This window comes from Piliocolobus tephrosceles, chromosome 4 (assembly GCF_002776525.5).
Source record: "Piliocolobus tephrosceles isolate RC106 chromosome 4, ASM277652v3, whole genome shotgun sequence".
NCBI classification, from domain to species: Eukaryota; Metazoa; Chordata; class Mammalia; order Primates; family Cercopithecidae; genus Piliocolobus; species Piliocolobus tephrosceles.
In genome coordinates, this window is record NC_045437.1 from 144,174,490 (window position 1) to 144,195,311 (window position 20,822).

A 20,822-nucleotide genomic window follows, 5' to 3' on the forward strand; every position below is an offset into this window, starting at 1 on the left:
GGTCCCTGTAACTTGCATATAAAGCAGAATTGTGTGTGTGTGTGTGTATGCCTACAGCTCAGATGTTCAGTTGTTTGATGACTACTTCTCAATGTCCAGAGCCTACCTCCTGGCAACATCATTATGAGTGGTATGTGTGTCAGGAAAGGGACACAGCTGGGGCATTTGGGGTTGGCAGCTGCTTTGTGGCTACAGCCTTAGCTTAAGTGTGGAATTAGAGAAGGCTCGTCTGAAAGACCATTTCAAGCCAGGGACACTAGGCATCAGAGGGACCCAACAAATTTTATGTCTCAACATTCTGAGTCTCCCTTTCTCCTGCTCCCCTCATACCCTTTCTCACCCAGCACTGTCCTTTCACTTGGTCCCTCTAGACCACAGTCTCTTTCTTCATAAACTATTTTTTTCCATCAGTCAGAATAGGCTGCTGTGGCTCATGCCTGTAATCCCAGCACTTTGGGAGGCCAAGGTGGGCGGATTGCTTTTGGCCAGAGTTTGAGACCAACCTGGTCAACATGGTGAAACCCCATCTCTATTAAAAATACAAAAAAAAATTAGCCAGGCATGATGGCGGGCACCTGTAGACCCAGCTACTCAAGAGGCTGAGGTTGCAGTGAGCTGAGATCTTGCCACTGCCCTCCAGCCTGGGCGACAGAGCCCTCAGAAAAAATAAAAATAAAAATAAATTAAAAAGTCTCAGAAAAGAATATCCATTCGGCTGGAGGCTACTCAGCATTTCAAGAGCAGGGAAATCTGCTCTTTACCTTTTCTCCATCCCAAATAACTCCTTTCTTGAAAATAGCTTTATTGAGGTATAATTTGCATACCATAAAATGCAATCATACATTTTCATCATCCCAAACATATCCTCTGTTCCAATTTGCAGTCACTCCCCTTTCCAACCTCGGGACCCAGGGAACCACTATTCTACTTCCTGTTTCTATAGATTTGCCTTTTCTGGACATTTCCTGTTAATGGAATCTTACCGTATTTTTTTGTTTGTTTTTTGTTTTTTGTTGTTGTTGTTTTTGTCTGAGTGTTTTTATTTAGCATAGTGCTTTTGTTAATCCATATTGTAGAATTTATCATTCCTTTTTATTGCTGAATAACATTCCATGGTATGAAGGTAGCCACTTGTTTATCCATTCACCAGCTGATAAACATTTGGGTTGTTTCCAGCATTTTGGGGGGATGAGGTTGTTTCCAGTTTCCATTTCAAATAACTCTCAATTGTTTTTAATTGTTCTGCTCTATCCACCCCATCCATATCATTTCTCCTCAGAATCCCTTCTATCCAACAGGAGAGGTTCAGATACTAGGCACTTCCCCAAAATAAATAAAAATAAGAAAACCTGACAAATGTTCACCACACCTACAACTGAATTCTATATTTTAAGTGAATATGCTGTAAACAAAGATTCAAATAACTTCCACTTATAATGCAAATAAAGACTTCTTTTATGTTTGCTAATTACATTTATCCTTTATATGGAAAAAATTTTAAAATGAAGAAAATGTAGATACAAGCCACATATAACATCCATCAGATACTCAGATGTACAAGTGCTAATATTCAGAGTAAAATGTGAAACTTGGATAGTATGGTCTGAATCTTTATGTGCCCTCCAAAAGCACATGTTGAAATTTTCAGCCCAAGGGTGATGGTATCAGGAGGTGGGACCCTTGGTGGGTAATTAGGTCATAAGGACAGAGCCCTCATTAATTGGGACTAGTGCTCTTATAAAAGAAACGCAAGAGAGCACCCCTCCACCCCTTCTACCCTGTAAAGACACAAGGAAAACATGGCAATCTATGAACCAGGAAGTAGCAGACAACAAATCTGCCAGTGCCTTGATCTTGGACTTCCCAGGCTCCAGAACTGTGAGAAATAAGCTTCTGTTGTTTAAGCCACCAGTTTATAGGATTTTGTTATAGCACCCTGCATGGACTAAGGCAAATGGAGTAATGGGGATTGCCGAGGGCGAGAATTCCTTTTTGCTACAAGCACATAATCTCACTTTGATTATTGTGGTTAATGATAATCTAGGAAGAAAACTTATTTGTAATTCTCAAATCATTCAGAAAATTATAATACATATTTATATATGTGTGTATGGACATTTACATGTGTATATACAAAGAGAGAGGGGAAAAAAAGCAAATGTGGCAAAATATTAATAATTGGTGAACCTGGGCCAGTGCAGTGGCTCATGCCTGTAATTCCAGCACTTTGGTAGTCTGAGGCAGGCAGATCACTTGAGGTCAGGAATTTGAGACCAGCCTGGCCAACATGATGAAACCCTGTCTCTACTAAAAATACAAAAAAAAAAAAAAAAAAAAAAAAAAAGCCAGGCATGGTGTGTTGCACACTTCCAGTCCCAGCTACTGAGGGGGCTGAGGCGGGAGGATCGCTTGAACCCATGAGGCAAAGGCTGCAGTGAGCCAAGACTGCGCTACTGCACTCCAGCCTGGGCGACAAAGTAAGACTCTGTATCAATAAATAATTAATCGGTGAACTCAGATGAAGTATATAGGGCAATTCTTTGTGCTCTTCTTGCATTTTTTTCTATACATTTGCAATTATTATTTTTCTATTTTTTGAGACAGAGTCTCTGTCTGTCACCCAGGCTGGAATGCAGTGGGACCATCTTGGCTCACTGCAACCTCCGCTTCCCAGGTTCAGGTGATTCTCCCGCCTCAGCCTCCCAAGTAGCTGAGACTACAGGCACGTGCACCACCGCACCTGGCTAATTTTTGTATTTTTTAGTAGAGACGGGGTTTCACTATGTTGGCCAGGCTGGTCTCGAACCCCTGACCTCAGGTGATCCACCCGCCTTGGCCTCCCAAAGTGCTGGGATTACACGTGTGAGCCACCGTGCCCAGCAGCAATTATTTTTAAATAAAAAGTTAAAATAAATTTCCCCCAAAAGAGTGAAGAAAGTTCATTCTCATTCAGTCCAGTTTGTCTCTAGCTGGAGCACCAGGAGATGCTTCCCTGAGTCAGTACCAACAGATTTGGGAAGTACCACATGACAGTCTTTAGTTTCCCTCAATTGTCTATTAAGAACCACATTTCTATGGTATTAAAGGTGGCTTGAACCCATTTAGCTTTTTGTCTTATACAGCTTCGGGAGCCTTGAATATCATCATCTTGAATATATAAGCCACAATGTGGAGTAGTATATTTGTTTCTTGGTTCTGAATGAATCTCTTCCACATACATCAAGTGGAACTACCTTCCTCATAGTCTTTAATCTGCAAAACGTTACTCTGCTCCCTCCCCCATTTTCTTCCCTGTAAGACGGTGTGGGCCTCTTCACATCCAAAAGTGATGCTTGTTGAGACTTCAGGATATTTCATCCTTAACTAGTTACTGGGAGTTACTGTGCCTTGCTGGAATAAGGTGTTGCCCCAATTTACTGTTCTATAGGAACAACTACTTCCCAGAGGTAAAAAGGAAAGCAAAAGGAAATAGAAATTTAAACAAAGAAATCCAGCACCACTGACCACTGTCCCAATAGCCATACTGATCGGCACTTATTTATTGAGTTCTAGGACACTGAAGAATTTTAAAACGTTAGACCCTTCCTTAGTGGGGAAAAACTGGTGAAAGCACAGTACCAGAATCCAGAGGTCTGAATGCAGCAGCATACTCTCCTGTATATCATGCTTTAGCTTTTCTGACTAGCCACACTCAATGTAGCATGTATCTTCGTATCAATCCCCAAACACCGTTCTCTGAACATTTCGAGCTCCTCTAATCCCCCCAGAGTATCCATTGCTTATTTTAAATTTTCAGGGCTAGTTCTACCACATCATCTTATCTGAGAATTTTTTATTTCTAGAGACAGAGGATCACTCTGTCTCTAGACAGAGTGTGTACGCCATCATGCCTGGCTTATTTGTTGTTTGTTTGTTAGAGGTGGGGGCAGGGATCTCACTTTGTTGCCCAGGCTGGTCTCGAACTTCTGGCCTTAAGCAATCCTCCCGCCTCCACCTCCCCAAATTCTGGGATAACAGAATTTGGCCAACCCAAATTACAGTGTGCCCAACCCAAAATTTTTTTTACCAACTTTAAAATATAATTTTTAAAAAAATCTTAAATGCCTTCCACATAGATATTGATTTTTCTTTCATTTCTCTTGTCATGGTAAATCCTCTAGGAATGCTCTCTGAAAAGCAGCTTAATTCATCATGCAGTTGCCTTCATCACCATCACTTGTTGAAAAGTCTTATTAGTATGTAAAGCAGTTCTAATTTGGAGCTCTAAAATTACCTCTAAAAACTCATAATAAACTGAGAGTCATCCATAATTAGATTTTTTTTTAAATAGGACTTCTAACTTGTTTTCATTCTCCAGCTGTGTTTGATCTCAGCCAGCTGTTGATGGGACTGAGGTGGTTGTAAGGGTTGGGGAAAAGAAGAAGAAGCTCATCTCTGCAGAGTGGGTGGGGGAAGCTTTAGTTCTAAGTTTAAAACAGTGGTTCTCAAAGTGTGGTCTCCCACCCTGCAGCATCAGTCTCATGGGAACTTGTTAGAAATGATTTTGAGGGTCCTACTGCAGACCCACTGGATCAGGCCATCAGATGAAGTTCAAAGAACTTGGTTCAGATGTAGTGTTCACTAAACTGCAGACTGTAGTCAAGATTTTAGGAACAGCTGGTTGAAAATAATTGCCTTGACCGGCTCTAGTGACCCCCAAGGAACATACACCACTTACATGTATGTTCCCTTCATGCATCATTTATGGGTATATTTGTATTACTCCACAGGGCTGACGATTTGGTATTAGACTTGCTAATGAGCAGCAGCCATGTGGTCCTGCTATCTGACAGTCAGTACAGTCACAAGTATATTGTATGCAGCAGAGAAGAGCTTAACAGCCAGCCTCCTTCCACATTCTGCTCTCAGGAAATAAGCAAGGGGAGGATCCAAAGGTGTCATTTGACACTGACGACGCAGTACTTATTTCCTATGCAAAAAAAAAGAGCCCAGGCAGGAAGACAAACCTAAATAAGAAGCTAACTTCTGTAAGAAGCTGTAAAAAGAGTGATGCTGGCAGCTGCCTTTGCAGACTCTAACTCCAGCAGCATGAATGTATCCTTTGCTCATCTCCACTTTGCCGGAGGGTACATGCCCTCTGATTCCCAGGACTGGAGAACCATCATCCCGGCTCTCTTGGTGGCCGTCTGTCTGGTGGGCTTCGTGGGAAACCTGTGTGTGATTGGCATCCTCCTTCACAATGCTTGGAAAGGAAAGCCATCCATGATCCACTCCCTGATTCTGAACCTCAGCCTGGCTGATCTCTCTCTCCTGCTGTTTTCTGCACCTGTCCGAGCTACAGCATACTCCAAAAGTGTTTGGGATCTAGGCTGGTTTGTCTGCAAGTCCTCTGACTGGTTTATCCACACATGCATGGCAGCCAAGAGCCTGACAATCGTTGTGGTGGCCAAAATATGCTTCATGTATGCAAGTGACCCGGCCAAGCAAGTGAGTATCCACAACTACACCATCTGGTCAGTGCTGGTGGCCATCTGGACTGTGGCCAGCCTGTTACCCCTGCCAGAATGGTTCTTTAGCACCATCAGGCATCATGAAGGTGTGGAAATGTGCCTCGTGGATGTACCAGCTGTGGCTGAAGAGTTTATGTCGATGTTTGGTAAGCTCTACCCACTCCTGGCATTTGGCCTTCCATTACTTTTTGCAAGCTTTTATTTCTGGAGAGCTTATGACCAATGTAAAAAACGAGGAACTAAGACTCAAAATCTTAGAAACCAGATACGCTCAAAGCAAGTCACAGTGATGCTGCTGAGCATCGCCATCACCTCTGCTCTCCTGTGGCTCCCCGAGTGGGTAGCTTGGCTGTGGGTATGGCATCTGAAGGCTGCAGGCCCGGCCCCACCACAAGGTTTCATAGCCCTCTCTCAAGTCCTGATGTTTTCCATCTCTTCAGCAAATCCTCTTATTTTTCTTGTGATGTCGGAGGAGTTCAGGGAAGGCTTGAAAGGCGTATGGAAATGGATGATAACCAAAAAACCTCCAACTATCTCAGAGTCTCAGGACACACCAGCTGGCAACTCAGAGGGTCTTCCTGACAAGGTTCCATCTCCAGAATCCCCAGCATCCATACCAGAAAAAGAGAAACCCAGCTCTCCCTCCTCTGGCAAAGGGAAAACTGAGAAGGCAGAGATTCCCGTCCTTCCTGATGTAGAGCAGTTTTGGCATGAGAGGGACACAGTCCCTTCTGTACAGGACAATGACCCTATCCCCTGGGAACATGAAGATCAAGAGACAGGGGAAGGTGTTAAATAGATTTAAGTTTCAAAGCAAAACAAATTGTGATTATTGTATTTACTTGTACTGCTGCTTATCAATATTGCTGACTTTACAAACTGTAATACAATTATTACCATTAGGCATTACAAAAATATTTCACAATCTACACTCTCCAAATGTGCAATGTGGTAAGTAGAGAACCATGTTAGAAGTAATAATTATGTTTCAGAATTAGAACCTGGCTTCCCAAACAATTTAAGTGTTGTGTAAAGATGTTGCTGTCAAAGTGATTAGACAGCCCAGCTATTCTGTCATTTGTTCACAATGGTTTCACTGGGTAACCCCTAGGACCAGCCCTGTAGTGGACCGGCTGGAGCCTGGAGTAGAGGTTCTGTCAAAGCTGAGCCTCTCTACCTTCAGTTTCATCCTGGACCTGCTAGTCCTAATTTTACCTACCAAACTGTATTTCACATAACCAAAGCTCAAAATCTACTTTCACTTGAGATTTTTAACACATTAATGATAAATTTTAATGAGTTATCTTCATTTACTTAATAAATGTTAATTTACTTGATGAAAAGTCCGTATCATAATGTTCATGACTGAAGGTCAAAGAAAAAGAAACAGCACCTTATTCCAATTCTGGACTAATTTCAACCCATGGCTGGTTCTAGCTAAGTTTAAATAAATTCCAACTTATACTAAAGCCTGCTTCAGTGAACTTTTTAAAGCTACCTGAATGAGTCTTCAGTTTCTGAGAATTTTAGCAGCTTTCCAATGACTTTCAATAGTCTGATATGGGGGAAAAAAGTACTTTAAAAATGCCCTCTCTTCACTTCCAAAATGTGGGACAGTTATTTTTCTATAAGCAGAAATGTGTTCCTCTTAATATCTCCTTTCTCCCAAGATAAACCATGGTTAATGATATAGGTCTAGATTACTCCTCAAATATAAATAGAAGATAGAGATGGTGATGTTTCTTGTTAATGGTACTAAACTTACCCTCACCCATAACGTTGAACTTCAACCCTACTCAACTTTTAAAATACTATAGGATTTCTAAGTTATAAAAATAATCGAGCAACCTGAGAGAGAGATTGATGTCAAAAAGAGAAAATTCAACAAACACAAGACAGAATTTGGTTAAGAATACAAAGCATAAGGGCAATGCAGAAAGAAAAGCAGTAAAACTGTGTACCCAGACATATGGTAAAATTTGAGTAATAGGCAATAACCATTCATTTTATAGCAAGGTAAAACATACCCAGTAAAACATGATTATAATACATTTCTTCCCCTTTTAAGTATAATGACATTCGTCCATGATGCTTGATTACTTTGTTATGGAACTTGGGTATTTTCACTGAAAGGTTCCCTCAGAACAGAAAAAATGCCTTTAGGGCAAACCAAGCAATGTAGAATCTGAAATACAAAGAGTATGTTACGGAAAAAAAAAAAAGATGTTGTTTTTTATATTGTGTATGGGTTTCCGGATTCTTTGCTTTTTCATAAGTGGTCATAGTTTGCTTTTTAACACAGGAGGTAGGGCTATATTCTTTTTACTTCCTTCAATACAAATTTCATGTAAAGCTCATGTATTCAAATATAGTAAAATTTAATCCAAGAATCCAAAATATTGTTTTGTGATATGGTAGTTACAGAAGGGATTATCATTGTGATTATTTGAATTAATAGTTTTTATGTTCATTATATGGAGTAAATTTAGGATGTAAGCTTCTAGGGTTTGACACTTTAAACTTGTAAAGAAATAAAAATAATTACGTTTTACTTCAGATAGTTTCTGGAGATTTAAAGCTGTCTTTGTCTTGAATTATCATTCCAAAATCATTATTAGGAACAATGGAGCTTTATGGAGCTGTTTGACCTTAACACTGGAACATGTCTCAGAATGAACTTATTTTCAGAGTTTGCTAACAAGCACCAAATCAAGATGCAGACACTGGAACAAACAGTAATCACAATGAACCTTTCATTAAGAACCTGATACACAAAGTAAGTCCTGACTTGATCCCTTAAAAAATCTGCTTAGAGAAGTTTGATTTGTGTCTTATCTGCTCAAACCCAGATACTTTTAAGACAAAAGTAGGAAATTAGAAGAGCTATCACCAAACTGTTTTCTTCTCACTTCTCTACTATGAGAAACAATGTAGTAAGTGGACAAACAATACTATGTGGAATTCAGAATAACAAAATAAGGCATTCTGGAAACTTTACCCTTGTGAGACAGTCATATTTCTACATACTACATTACAGTTGTGCTCCTCTTGGCAAGCACTTCAGTTTCATTCCTCAGAGTACTTAAAAATCACTCAATGAACTTATAAAATGAACTTCAAAGAAACAGGAAAAAAGGAAAACAAAAGAAGGCCAGGTGTGGTGGTTGACGCCTGTAATCCTAGCACTTCGGATGGCCGAGGTGGGAGAATGGCTTGAGGCCGGGAGTTTGAGACCAGCCTGGGCAACAGAGTGAAACCATTTCTTAAAAAAAAAAAAAAAAGCCAGACATGGTAATGCGGTAATGCATTCCTGCAGTCTCAGCTACTCAGAAGGATCACTGAAACCAGGAGTTCAAAGTTACAGTGAGCTATGATGGCACCGCTGCACTCCAGCCTAAGAGACAATAAGATCCTTTGTACGAATTAAAAGAAAAAACATATCCTGTTTATCAACTTTATAGCTGAAGACCTTAGTCTGATCAATGCCAGGTTCCTACACACAGAGTTCACAAAATTTCTATGACACTTAATAGACTTAAGCTAAGAACTATATATCATGAATGTGAATGTGTGTGTCTGTGACTATACACACAACATACAAACACAGATCTGCTGGTATTCCTTCTTTCCAGGATTTGTTACAATCATAGTGGGTACGAGATAATGGAAAATAAATTATTCTATTAACATATATAGTTTCTTAAACATTTTATTTATGTGGCACTCTCAAGTGAGCAATCTATGAGGGGATAAAATAAAAAGATTTGTTTTCAACTCGGGAGGTAAAACTAGATATATCAATTTGGAACCGATTCATGGTGTGATGCACACGACATGTTGAAAGAATGCCAAAAAGGCGCAAACCATCATACAGTACAAAGGACCAAAAACAAAAAAAACCCCAACGTCTTCTTGCTGTGAGGCAATAAGGCACTGCTAAAAGACTTGAGCACCAAAATGATTCTCTACAGATTCTTTCCTTTTTATACTGCAAATACTGATTATATTCAAACCTTTAAAAACTAGGCAATACTTAAGATTTAGAGTCAACTTACTTTGTGCGAAATTCTATTTGCTGCTTTTTTAAAAAACAGGTTAAAATAAGCTCTTAAAAATTAAGTAGCAATAATCATATACAATACAGATATATAAAAAGGGTTGGTTTATTGTAGTTCAAATACATAAACTGAACATTCAAACATCTTAAAATTAAACTTTAGCAACAAAGTTTAACATTCAAACAGGAGTATAGTTTACAAGAAACACCCAGAAAGGTAATTTGTTGTCTAATCCAGAATATTGATAAAGATCACTTAATGGTGAATAAAATATGTTTAACCAGTGGTTCTATTCTGGCCAACATGTTAGTTATGACCGTGGTTCCATACCTGAGAAGAAATTACTACATAAATCTTCTCTTAGGCTAAACAACAAGACTTGGTCTATAATTCAGAGGGGATAATCAAAGCACATAAGGGAACAAATAAAACTAATCTGATCTTTAGAGACAAAGGTAAAAGTATTGTCCATTATAATAATCGTAGCCTCTGGAAGATAAGAATTCAATTTTCAGTGTCTTCTCTTTTACCCGCTTTAAAAAAAAAAATCAAAACAAAACAAACCCCAACTCAGGTTTTCTTGGAGTCTGTGGTATTTGCATCTGTCAAGTTCAAGCCACAAATGCTCTTACTTCTTGCATGTATTAACACTGCTAGGAAGAACGTCACCAAGTCACTGACTTCCACACCTCATAAAAGGATGAATTTTAGCTTCAAGATTTTAAGATTTACTAGAGACAGCCTATATTTGAGTATGTATGTCAGTCATGCCACACAAAGAAAAGCATAAATATTTCCAAAGTGTTCTGTTCAGAAACTGTTCACAAATGCTTCTCCTTCTGTTTGTCAGATGGTTTTGCAATAGGTTGACTAATGCACATATATGTAAAAACCTGAAAATTGGCTCATGCAAGCATTTTGAATAGATACCCCTGTGGAAGAGTATTTAGAATTATTTTGTTGATCGTCTTGTGGGCTCTGATGCTGTGGGTGGTGGGGGTGGACCCCGGCGATCCAGGTCATCAACATATGCCACAATCAGTTTACGCCTCTCCTCTGGCACACAGTCCAGTACTAAATACCGTTTGTCATTCTGTAAAATTTTTTCTACATCTTTCAGGTGCTGATCAGATTCTTGGATTAATTTTTTGGATCTGAAATAAGAAAAAGAAGTCCAAGAATTACTGACTGCTGTTCACAGGTCTTTCAGAAATGAGCTGGAAATGTCCATCTAGTTCCTAATTGTGTTTCCACTTTTTTTTTTTTTAAGAAAAATTTCACTGCAGTGGTCACCTTTGTAAGTCGCCTCAGCAAAGACTCCAAGGAGTGAAAGGGCCTCAGAAGCTGAATTACCCTCCCACCCCTAGTGGTGGTCCCTCCAGATCAGGGCTGAGGGTGGGTGGGTAAATCTTGCCCGTGCTGTACCTGTTCTGTGGATGAACAGAGGACTTCAGTCTGCGGGGCTGCCAATCCCAGCATCTTTCACAAGCTTTCACTTTCACATCTTTCACTAAATTAACTATAAAAATGTAGAAAGAAGTCTTACTTCACATCTAATTTAAAAGCCCAAGCTGATGCAAAACATTAAGGATCCTGACCAAAAAATCCAAATGACAAAATATCTAAAAACCACACCCTCAGCACTATCTAGCCTCCCGTGCACATACCCTTTATTAAGATGTTTCAAATTTCTCTCTTAAAGAAGAAAAGCTGGAGCATGAAACAAAAATGCTTTCCTGCATACTGACTGGTAAGCAATGCAAAATTGTTTTCCTGATGATAAATTGTTAGGGGTGAAGAACTGTTGGGTTTGCTACAGAGAAATCTTGTTTATAGGCTCTAATTTCATAATTTACAATTTGTATTTAAATGTACCCAGCAAAATGCTTTCCTTTGAGGGGAAAAAAAAAAGTTTATGCTGAGCTTACATAGATGATTTCATGCTTTAGAATGATCTAACCACACTGAATAGTCTTCAGAGGAGGCAAAGATAACTGATAGTGAAAGATTATTTTAAAAGACCTTTCATGAAATACAATTCTTATATAGTTGAGGGTATTCCTAAAAAAAGCAGTGAAGTAAAAAAAAAAAAAAAAAAAAAGGTATGTATTAAAAACTGGATGGGTGGGTAACACAAAATAAGAATTGACATCTGGGCCCTTTCTTTAAAAAAAAAAAAAAAGTATGGTAGATATGGGCTGTATTTGACTTTGGACAGAAGTTGGCATCTTCTTATCCCTAAAAATTAATAATGTGTGTGAATGCAAAGAATGCTCTGACCATTAGAGTAAAGACTAGTAAAGAGAATGACTGCCAATATGAAACATTTCATTGCACACACCTATATGTTATAAATTTGGTCTCTTTCAAAAGCGTCCTGAAGTCAGCTTTGGCTGTGATATATTTGTCTCTGATATATTCTTCAAATTCTCTTTGTTTTTTCTGTTAAAAAAAAAAAAAAAGTTAAGATTATGGAAATAAAGCCCATTAATTCCAAAATAAACATCAATTATTTATTAAACAGTAATGTTTAAGTCAAATAATAAAATTCAAATTTCAAAAGAAAAAGGCAACAGGGTACATTTTGTTCATATATAAAATTCATTAAATCACATAATCTGCAATGCTCATTTTTGTGGCATATAGAAAGAATGAGGAATCATAAATTAGTAGTGGCTGAAACTTGAGAACTTCCTATGCACTACACTGCTGAGCATTTTATGAGGATCATGTATGTACTTCAATCTTCATAACAACCTCATGAGGTGGACACTTAAAAATAGGGATATTAAGGATTAAGTGTTCACTTCCTGCACACTGTATTTTTAACTTCAAGAACAAAAACAGTAATTTGTGGATACAGTAACTGTAGGTTAACACTCAAAACTTAACTTACACAGTACTGAGCATTTAGCTTTCCAGCAAGCCAGAAGTTATAAGATGAATCAACTCTTTGGACTTAAAAAAGACTTTATTATCAATTCTAAACAGTCAGAAAAGATGAAACTGAGACTGGGTCTCCCCCTCTTTCCCAGTCATGCATATTTTATGGTCCAAACATCTACAATCCAATAGACTTTGAGGGGGAAGAATATTAGATTTATGAGTTTTTATAAAAGATGCCCAGACCTAGAGAAACCAATCAGGAAAGGGGAATGATGTAAAAGAAAACAAATAAAAGGCCTAGGGATAAAATGAACTGTAGTAAACAACATTTTTCTTAACATCATTCACTGTTTCAGACCTTGAAGCATATGAGAACTAGCGATCTCATTACAGGGTTCTGTTAGTCAGGCTTAAGAGTCAAGTGCTTTGATAGTTTGGTACCAATTGCCAGCCTAAATATGTCTGTCTAGTGGTACCTGACTAAAATAAAACTGCAGCTTCATTAAACCTCTAAGATCCTAAAATATAAGCTTCACCCCAAGCATTAAAATGTTAAACTTTCTATTGTGCTCTCTTGCTAATTTATCATGCAAGAAACAAAACATGAACTTAAAAATCAGATTCATTTCTCATACACTTAAAAGTAATTCACTTAAAACAATCAACTTCATATTTAAGTATTTATAAATTGATAGTAAATCTTGACACAAAATCCCCTTACCCTGTCACTGGAGGAGAACTTAATACACCGAGGATCTTCCTTAATGATTTTTTTTACTTCTTTCCACGTGGATGTTAAGGTAATCTTTGAAAAGACATGTGAATAAAAAATATAAATACAACTCACTTTTACTTAGGGGGTCAAACTGCAGCACATATGGTACATAATATTACACACTGACCTGCGATCTCTTGTAATGCCCAAGCGTAACTGGACTAGTTAGGGACAGGGAAGCAGCGTTAATGCAATTTCTTTTTGTTGGCTTGCCACAAGAGTTATTTTCATGGCCATACTTTCAAGGTGGCCTAAGACAATCACCTGCAAACCCTGTATTTACATGGGCAAACATCGTAACTTCTGAAGAAACCATCACCAAAAAGAGAGCAGATAAAAAGGAACAAAACCTGGATAACAAAGCGTACAAACTGCCGAACAAGAGGCCACAGTACCAAATTGAAAATGGATCAAAAGAAGAAATTTGCTAAATCTATTATCAGGAGGGATCACTGACCACACAGCTAAGGACATTTTGAATTACTATAGGAGCAGTTATGAATGTGAAAACTAGAAAAATAGGAATCTCTAATAATTAAGAATACCACAATTTTTTTAAATCAGAGAATTGTCATATAATGAATTCCAGTAATGAACCTAAAGACCATGACACTAAAAATAATATCAATGCTTTGCTTTAAGAAATTACTAACAAAGATTCATCCAGATTAAAATGAGAAAAATAAGAGACTCTTACTGCAGAAGTTTCATCCAGAAGTTGCCTAAAGTGCTCCCTCTTTTTTTTGGTAAGTGCTTCAATGTGTTCATTAAAAAGTTTCTCTTTCTCCTCTCTTTCCAATAAGGATCCAGATTCCCAGCGGTGATCTTTTCGGAGGGTCCTACGAGTATCAGACCATGACACATCTGAAGAACGTACCTGAAGAAAAAAAATTATATATATATCACCAAAGAGACTTATCTGAATGTCTATTTGCACTCCATGCCCACTGCAGCATTATTCACAATAGCCAAGATATGGAATCAACCTAAGTGTCTATCAACAGATAAATGGATAAAGAAAATGTAATAAATATACACAATGGAGTACTACTCAGCCTTAAAAAAAAAGAGGAAAATTCTATTCATTTGTGGCATGGATAAACCTAGAGGACAATATAAGTGAAATAAGCCAAGCACAGATACACAAATACTGCATAGTCTCACATTTGTGGAATTCGAAAAAGTTGAACTCATAGAAACAGAGAGTAGATAGATGGTCACCAAAGTCTAGGGGGCAGGAGACGGGACAAGGGAGAGAATGAGGAGTTACTTGTCAAAGATAATGAAGTTTCAGAGAGACAGCAGGAGTAACTTTTGAGATCTACTGTACACTAGGGTTAACTAAAGTCAATAACGTATTCTATATTCAAAATAACTGACAGCAAATTCCAAATGTCTCACCACAAAAAATTACAAGCAAACAAAGTGATGAATATGTTAAACAGCTTTGGTTTAATCATTCCACATTATCTACCTATATCGAAACAGCAACTGTACCCCATAAGTATATACAATTATGATTTCTCAAAACAATTTTTAAAAAGAAGACAGCATAACAGAAGACATAACAGGTCAGGCTGGCTCACCGACCAGCAAAAAGATATGCTTCATTGGTGGTAATGGCATTAAAAGTTAAGCCACACTATTGCCAATGTGAAGAAACACAGACTAAAATGACAGAAAGGTAAGAAAAGAAAAATATAAAAACATTCATTTAACCAACACTTACCAAGCATGTAAATACAAGTCAGATAAATACCGTGCTTCACAGTAAGATTACAAAATAAGTAAGACGCTATCCCTTCCTTCAAAGAGTTCACTTAAAAAAGAAGAAAAAAAAGGATAAAAAGGGCAGGCACGGTGGCTCACGCCTGTAATCCCAGCACTTTGGGAGGCGGGTGGATCACCTGAGGTCAGGAGTTTGAGATCAGCCTGGCCAACATGGCTAAACCCCATTTCTACTAAAAATACAAAAATTAGCTGGGTGTGGTGGCACGTGCCTGTAGTCCCAGCTACTCAGGAGACTGCGGCAGGAGAATCACTTGAACCCAGGAGGCAGACGTTGCAGTGAGCCAAGATCGTGCCACTGCACTCCAGCTGGGTGACAGAGACTCCATCTCAAAAAACAAACAAACAAACAAAAAAACCAAAAAAGATAAACATGTAAGCAAATAACTGCAAGTACAGGTAGTAAGTGCTGCAGAGTCATATGATGAGCACAAGGGTGGTCTAAGGAACAATGAGCTCGAATCTGCCTAGATGGGTCAGGAGTAGCCTCACAGGAGAGATACTTGAGTGTACCCCTGAAGAACGATAAAGTCTGTCACTGCAACAGGAACACTTCCAAATCATTTCAGGTAGAGGGACTGCCATGAGCAATGGAAGGATGGTATGGTTCATTAAGCATGTTCAGCAAGGTTACAGTTCAAGGAGCAAATGAAGAAAGCAAAGGTGTTTAGGAAATATGAAGGTGGGAGGTAAGAAATGAACCATCTTTTATATTATGCTAAGGAGGCTGAATGTGACCTGCAGGAAACTGCTGGGAATACAGAGAACCTTCATCCCCTGCAAGTAACCAGGAGAGTGACAAAATTAGATTCGTTTTTTATGAAGATTTCTGTGACTGCAATAGAAGAGACACATTTGAGGGAATGTTAGAGGTAGGGAGAGAAATTAGGCAACTACTGTAATTGTCCAGGGTGTAGGACAAGGTTGTCCAACCCGTGGCCCACAGTCCACATGCAGCCCAGGATGGCTCTGAAAGTGCCCCAACACAAATACATAAACTTTCTTAAAACATTATGACATGTTTTTGTCTTTTTTTTTTTTTTTTTTAGCTCATCAGCTATCATTAGTGTTAATGTACATTTTTCTTTTTGAGATGGAGTCTCACTCTGTCACCAGGCTGGAGTGCAGTCGCGTAATCTCGGCTCACTGCAGCCTCCGCCTCCCAGGTTCAAGTGATGCTCCTGCCTCAGCCTCCCACGTAGCTGGGACTACAGGCACACACCACCACACCTGGCTAATTTTTGTATTTTTACTAGAGATGGGGTTTTGCCATGTTGGCCAGCCTAATCTTGAACTCCTGACCCCAAGTGATCTGCCCGCCTAAGCCTCCCAAAGTGCTGGGATTACAGGCATGAGCCACCATGCTCAGCCATGTTAGTGAACTTTATGTGTGGCCCAAGACAATTCTCCTTCTTCCAATGTGGCCCAGAGAAGCCAAAAGATTGGATACCCCTGGGTAGAGTAAGAAACAGATGCAAGGGAAGAAATCAGAAGTGACAAGAGTAAAAAGTTCCACTGAAAAAGAGAAAAGAAATAGCATAGGAGAGATGTGACAAAGAGAAACCACCGCCAACTCTAAAAAATATTAGCAAGTAGGACAGTAGTCTGGGGGCATTCACTGTAGGGACAAAAAACCCTACATACCTCAACAACCATGAGGGGTAAGGAAGAAAGATTTACAACAAAGTTTCAGGGTATCTCCTGGGGTCAGTTACACCTCCAGTCCTCAATCTCATACCATCTACAAGTATAACTGATCATCACAATGATGGCCCTAAATCATCAACAAGAAAGTTAAATTGTGTTCAGCACATTTTGTTTCTCACTATGGCAGGTAAGTGTGTGGTATGTCGACTTTCATCAAGAATGATAAATAACAAAGTTGTGAGATTAAATGAGTATGACTTTCCATATATGCAAAACGCCTAACTTCTGAATTTGTTAAATAACTAGAGTTTTTTTCCTATAGTAACAGTACCAATACCAAGTATTCAATTTTTAAATGCTTTATAATTTAGCAAATTATCTCCCTCAGAATTGAATAACATTAAAATATTCATAACAGTAATATAATAAATTTCCAATATCCAGTACGTTAGTGAAAAAAAGTAAAATATTAACATATACCATATCAGACAGAAGAGCTTTGAAATTCTGGATAGCTTCTTCTCGTTTGTGCTGCTCTCTCTCTCGATCTATTTCTTTTGTTTGTTCTGAACGAGCCTTTTGAACCTCCCTTTCTCGTTCTCGAAGGCTTGCCTCAATTCGGGCTTGCCTTTCAAGCTCCTTTTCTTTTTCTGAGTCTAAATTCTGTAAAAGTAAAAATTACATTATCCTTCTTACCAACTCCATCAAAATATGTTTTTACAGAATAACCAGCTTGCCAAATAAAAAATTCCAAATCTAGTTTTTGCCCAAAATATACCTAAACACTGTGTATCTCTGATCCCCAAATCAACTAGACTCTCATGTTAAGAATACTAAGAAGAAAAATTCCAAACCCCCAATAGAAAAATCCCCAACAACAACATATACCCTTAAACTCAAGTTAGAATTGTATTATTCAATGAAAGTAATACAAGTAAACACAACAGTTACCTTGGCTATTTTTTCAATGTACTGTTTGAAAAGATCTTCTCTCATTGATGAACTATCTACTGCTTTGTAACGTGGATCACTTTCTACTTTGTCTTTTACTTTGCTCCATCGAGACTGACTGTCCAAGTGATGATTAGATAATAGTTCAAAGAAATCCGATTTAATCTGTATTTTGAAACAGGTAGTGGGATGGGAGGGAAAATAATGTACCATGAGAAATTCATCATATCTTAAATATTTACAACTAGAAAAAAAATTCACTTACCTTAAATATGAGAATAACTTTTAAAATACAGGCATTTTAGAGTAGAATGAATTACAGTAAAAGAAAAGATCAGAAGTGTTCTTTTACTAGAAATGTAAACATCAAGCAGTATATAGGCTTTCATCTAAAATTTGCCAAATTCAAGATAAATAATACTTTATAAAGAAATTATTCAAATATAGAAAAAGGCTTTTTCAGATTATTGATAACTTCAGATCTCAGAACTGCCATGTATTCTTAGGGGATATAAATTTACATCGAGCTGCATTTATTTTTAGCTAAGAGTCAGGCTTATGAGCTGACAATACTTTAATATCAACATGGTAAAAATGATTTATTTAAAAAACTATATGGATAAAAATTTTGGCCATTGAAATTAATAAGACATTTAAAAATCACTGCAAGTCATTACAAACTTATATGTCTAAAATCAAAATGGGGTAAAAATTTGTATTTTGGTGAAAAAAAGGCAGTTGTACACCTTGATATGTGAGAAAGTTATAGAATTTCTATGTTCATAATTAACCATTACTAAAAAATTGCATTCAGATCTTCTATACTTTTTAGCATTAAACATGTATGCCTATACCATTATAAACTCAGAATGTAAGTGTTTATCCAGTATTATACTCAACTGAAATACCAAGTTAATAACATTATACCAAAGGTATTAAACATTAATCCTTCAGTATCAACATATACAACTACTTAAAACCCCTCTCCAAAACTGTATTTCTTATTTATTTAAATAGGTGAGGAAAGGAGTAAATGAGATAGTTATTTTTATGTACGCCTGAGGGCCTAATTGTTTTAAAATTTAATCCCACATATACTACTTTGTACTTCTACCACAGAAGATACCCAAGATAACCAAGGTCATTTCAACAAAGGATTCTGACCATATTAAGAACCCCTCCCTTCCAGTAGGAACTGAATATGGACCCTCCCACCTGATCAGGGGAATCAGGATTTAAAATGTGTGTGCACAAAAATATATGAATCATTCCTTCTGCCTAGCCTAACACTATCATTTCCCCTTACAACTTCATTTCTCCTACTGGAGGATTAAAAGTGAGACTAAGGCCAGGCATGGTGGCTCATGCCTGTAATCCCAGCACTTTGGGAGGGTGAGGTGGGTGGATCACCTGAGGTCACAAGTTGGAGACCAGCCTGAAAAACACGGTGAAACCCCGTCTCTACTAAAATTACAAAAAGTTAGGTGGGTGTGGTGGCAGGTGCCTGTAACCCCAGCTACTCGGGAGGTTGAGGCAGGAGAATCGTCTGAACCCAGGAGGCAAAGGTTGCAGTGAGCCGAGACTACACCACTGCACTCCAGCCTGGGCAACAAGAGCGAAACTCCATCTCAAAAAAAAAAAAAAAAAGTGAGGTTGATGTCCTTTCTGGAAAATACTTTTAAGGTTATAAGAAACAGAATATCGGCCAGGCGCGGTGGCTCAAGCCTGTAATCCCAGCACTTTGGGAGGCCAAGACGGGCGGATCACGAGGTCAGGAGATCGAGACCATCCTGGCGAACACGGTGAAACCCCGTCTCTACTAAAAATACAAAAAAAACTAGCCGGGCGAGGTGGCGGGCGCCTGTAGTCCCAGCTACTCCGGAGGCTGAGGCAGGAGAATGGCGTGGACCCGGGAGGCGGAGCTTGCAGTGAGCTGAGATCCGGCCACTGCACTCCAGCCCGGGCAACAGAGCAAGACTCCGTCTCAAAAAAAAAAAAAAAAAAAAAAAGAAACAGAATATCTGCATCTGAAATGTTTCTAAAGTCAAGAGCTAATCAGCTGTGGATTTCTCCACTACTAAACTTGGCCTTTCACTTTGAACTAATAAGAAATACTCATAAACCCAGTATTTCCAGACAGTTATTAAGAAACCATCTGATGTAGCGATGTAACTTAAATTTTTCTGTTCATCTTGTCTACTTTTTATCTGATATGATGAACACCAAATTCCTAGATGCGTTTGACAACTGGAAGGCAAAATTTACAAAATTTATGTTAAATAAAACATGCAAGTTATATCAAATAGGAATCTTTCTAAGCCACAGGAATTTGTATTAGCTTAAAACAATTTTCATATGTTAGACATGAAACCTATAAAGTAAGGATTATCATATAGGTTTTTAAATGTGTGATGTATAAACAAGTGAACTTTAAATAAAATTAAACTTTAACTTCCTTTCATTGTGGACATTATCATGACAGGTTACAAATGGCTTACTAAGGCTATCAGTATGAGAACAATTGCCTGACAGCTGCAAAAATGTCAAAAAATGTCATTTACCATTAGCTGCAATTCAAGGCCTTATTATTCTCCCCATTCCTTACTATAATGAAAATAATTTATTCACAGGAAATTTAAAAGAGAGGGAAGAGAAAAATATGTCAATTTCGTAACAGTGGATTAACTCCAATTATGTACAACTTCAAATGTGCTATACAAAAGGTAAAGTATTTGAACCACAATTTTATAAAAATTGGTTATAATATTACAATAAAATAGCTTAAGAATAGCTACTTTGGCAAACAAAATAAGTAGACTTTTTTTTTTTTTTTAAATCCCATTCTGTTGTCCAGGCTGGAGTACAGTGGAACCATCAAAACTCACTGCAGCCTTGACCATTTGGGCTCAAGTGATTCCCCCACTTTAGATTCCAGAGTAACTGGAACTACAGAAGCACATCACTACAACCAGCTATTTTTTTGTTTTGTTGTAGAGATGGGGGTCTTGCTATATTGTCTAGGCTGGTCTCAAGCAATCCTCCTGCCTCAGCCTCCCAGAGTGCTGGGATTATAGGCATGAACCACCGCGCCTGGCTGATAAGTAGACTTTTAAAGGCATTTTTTAATAAAATGGAAAACTAGTAGTAAAAACTACATGAAAATGATGCTCTTACTGTGAGAATGACTTTAACTTGAAAATGTTACTT

At 38.2% G+C, this 20,822-nt stretch overlaps 2 protein-coding genes across 6 annotated transcripts in view; one reads left to right on the forward strand and one right to left on the reverse strand.

Annotated features, from left to right (window-relative positions):
- The first annotated feature begins 4,971 nt into the window (after positions 1-4,971).
- GPR151 (G protein-coupled receptor 151) lies at positions 4,972-8,023 on the forward strand. The gene has a single exon (XM_023226927.2). It carries the CDS (start codon positions 5,050-5,052, stop codon positions 6,307-6,309), a length of 1,260 nt encoding a protein of 419 aa, XP_023082695.1. The 5' UTR covers positions 4,972-5,049; the 3' UTR covers positions 6,310-8,023.
- Positions 8,024-9,655: 1,632 nt separating this feature from the next.
- The window catches only part of TCERG1 (transcription elongation regulator 1), a 64,704-nt gene continuing 53,537 nt past the window's right edge, over positions 9,656-20,822 (reverse strand). For 3 of the 5 annotated variants that reach the window (XM_023226946.1, XM_023226949.2, XM_023226947.2), the window contains 6 exons: positions 17,616-17,780; positions 17,145-17,327; positions 13,927-14,106; positions 13,176-13,259; positions 11,910-12,010; positions 9,656-10,722 (listed from right to left, as the gene is read on the reverse strand). In XM_023226946.1, coding sequence (XP_023082714.1) covers positions 10,521-10,722; positions 11,910-12,010; positions 13,176-13,259; positions 13,927-14,106; positions 17,145-17,327; positions 17,616-17,780 — 915 coding nt within the window. In that variant the 3' untranslated portion in view covers positions 9,656-10,520. Of the gene's footprint in view, positions 10,723-10,993; positions 11,088-11,909; positions 12,011-13,175; positions 13,260-13,926; positions 14,107-17,144; positions 17,328-17,615; positions 17,781-20,822 lie in introns of all 5 variants that reach the window. The other 2 variants (XR_002734685.1, XM_023226948.1) reach the window with 2 other exon arrangements.

Coding starts and splice junctions, on each gene's coding strand:
- GPR151 (XM_023226927.2), top strand. CDS start 5,050: ATGCTGGCAGCTGCCTTTGCAGACTCTAACTCCAGCAGCATGAATGTA.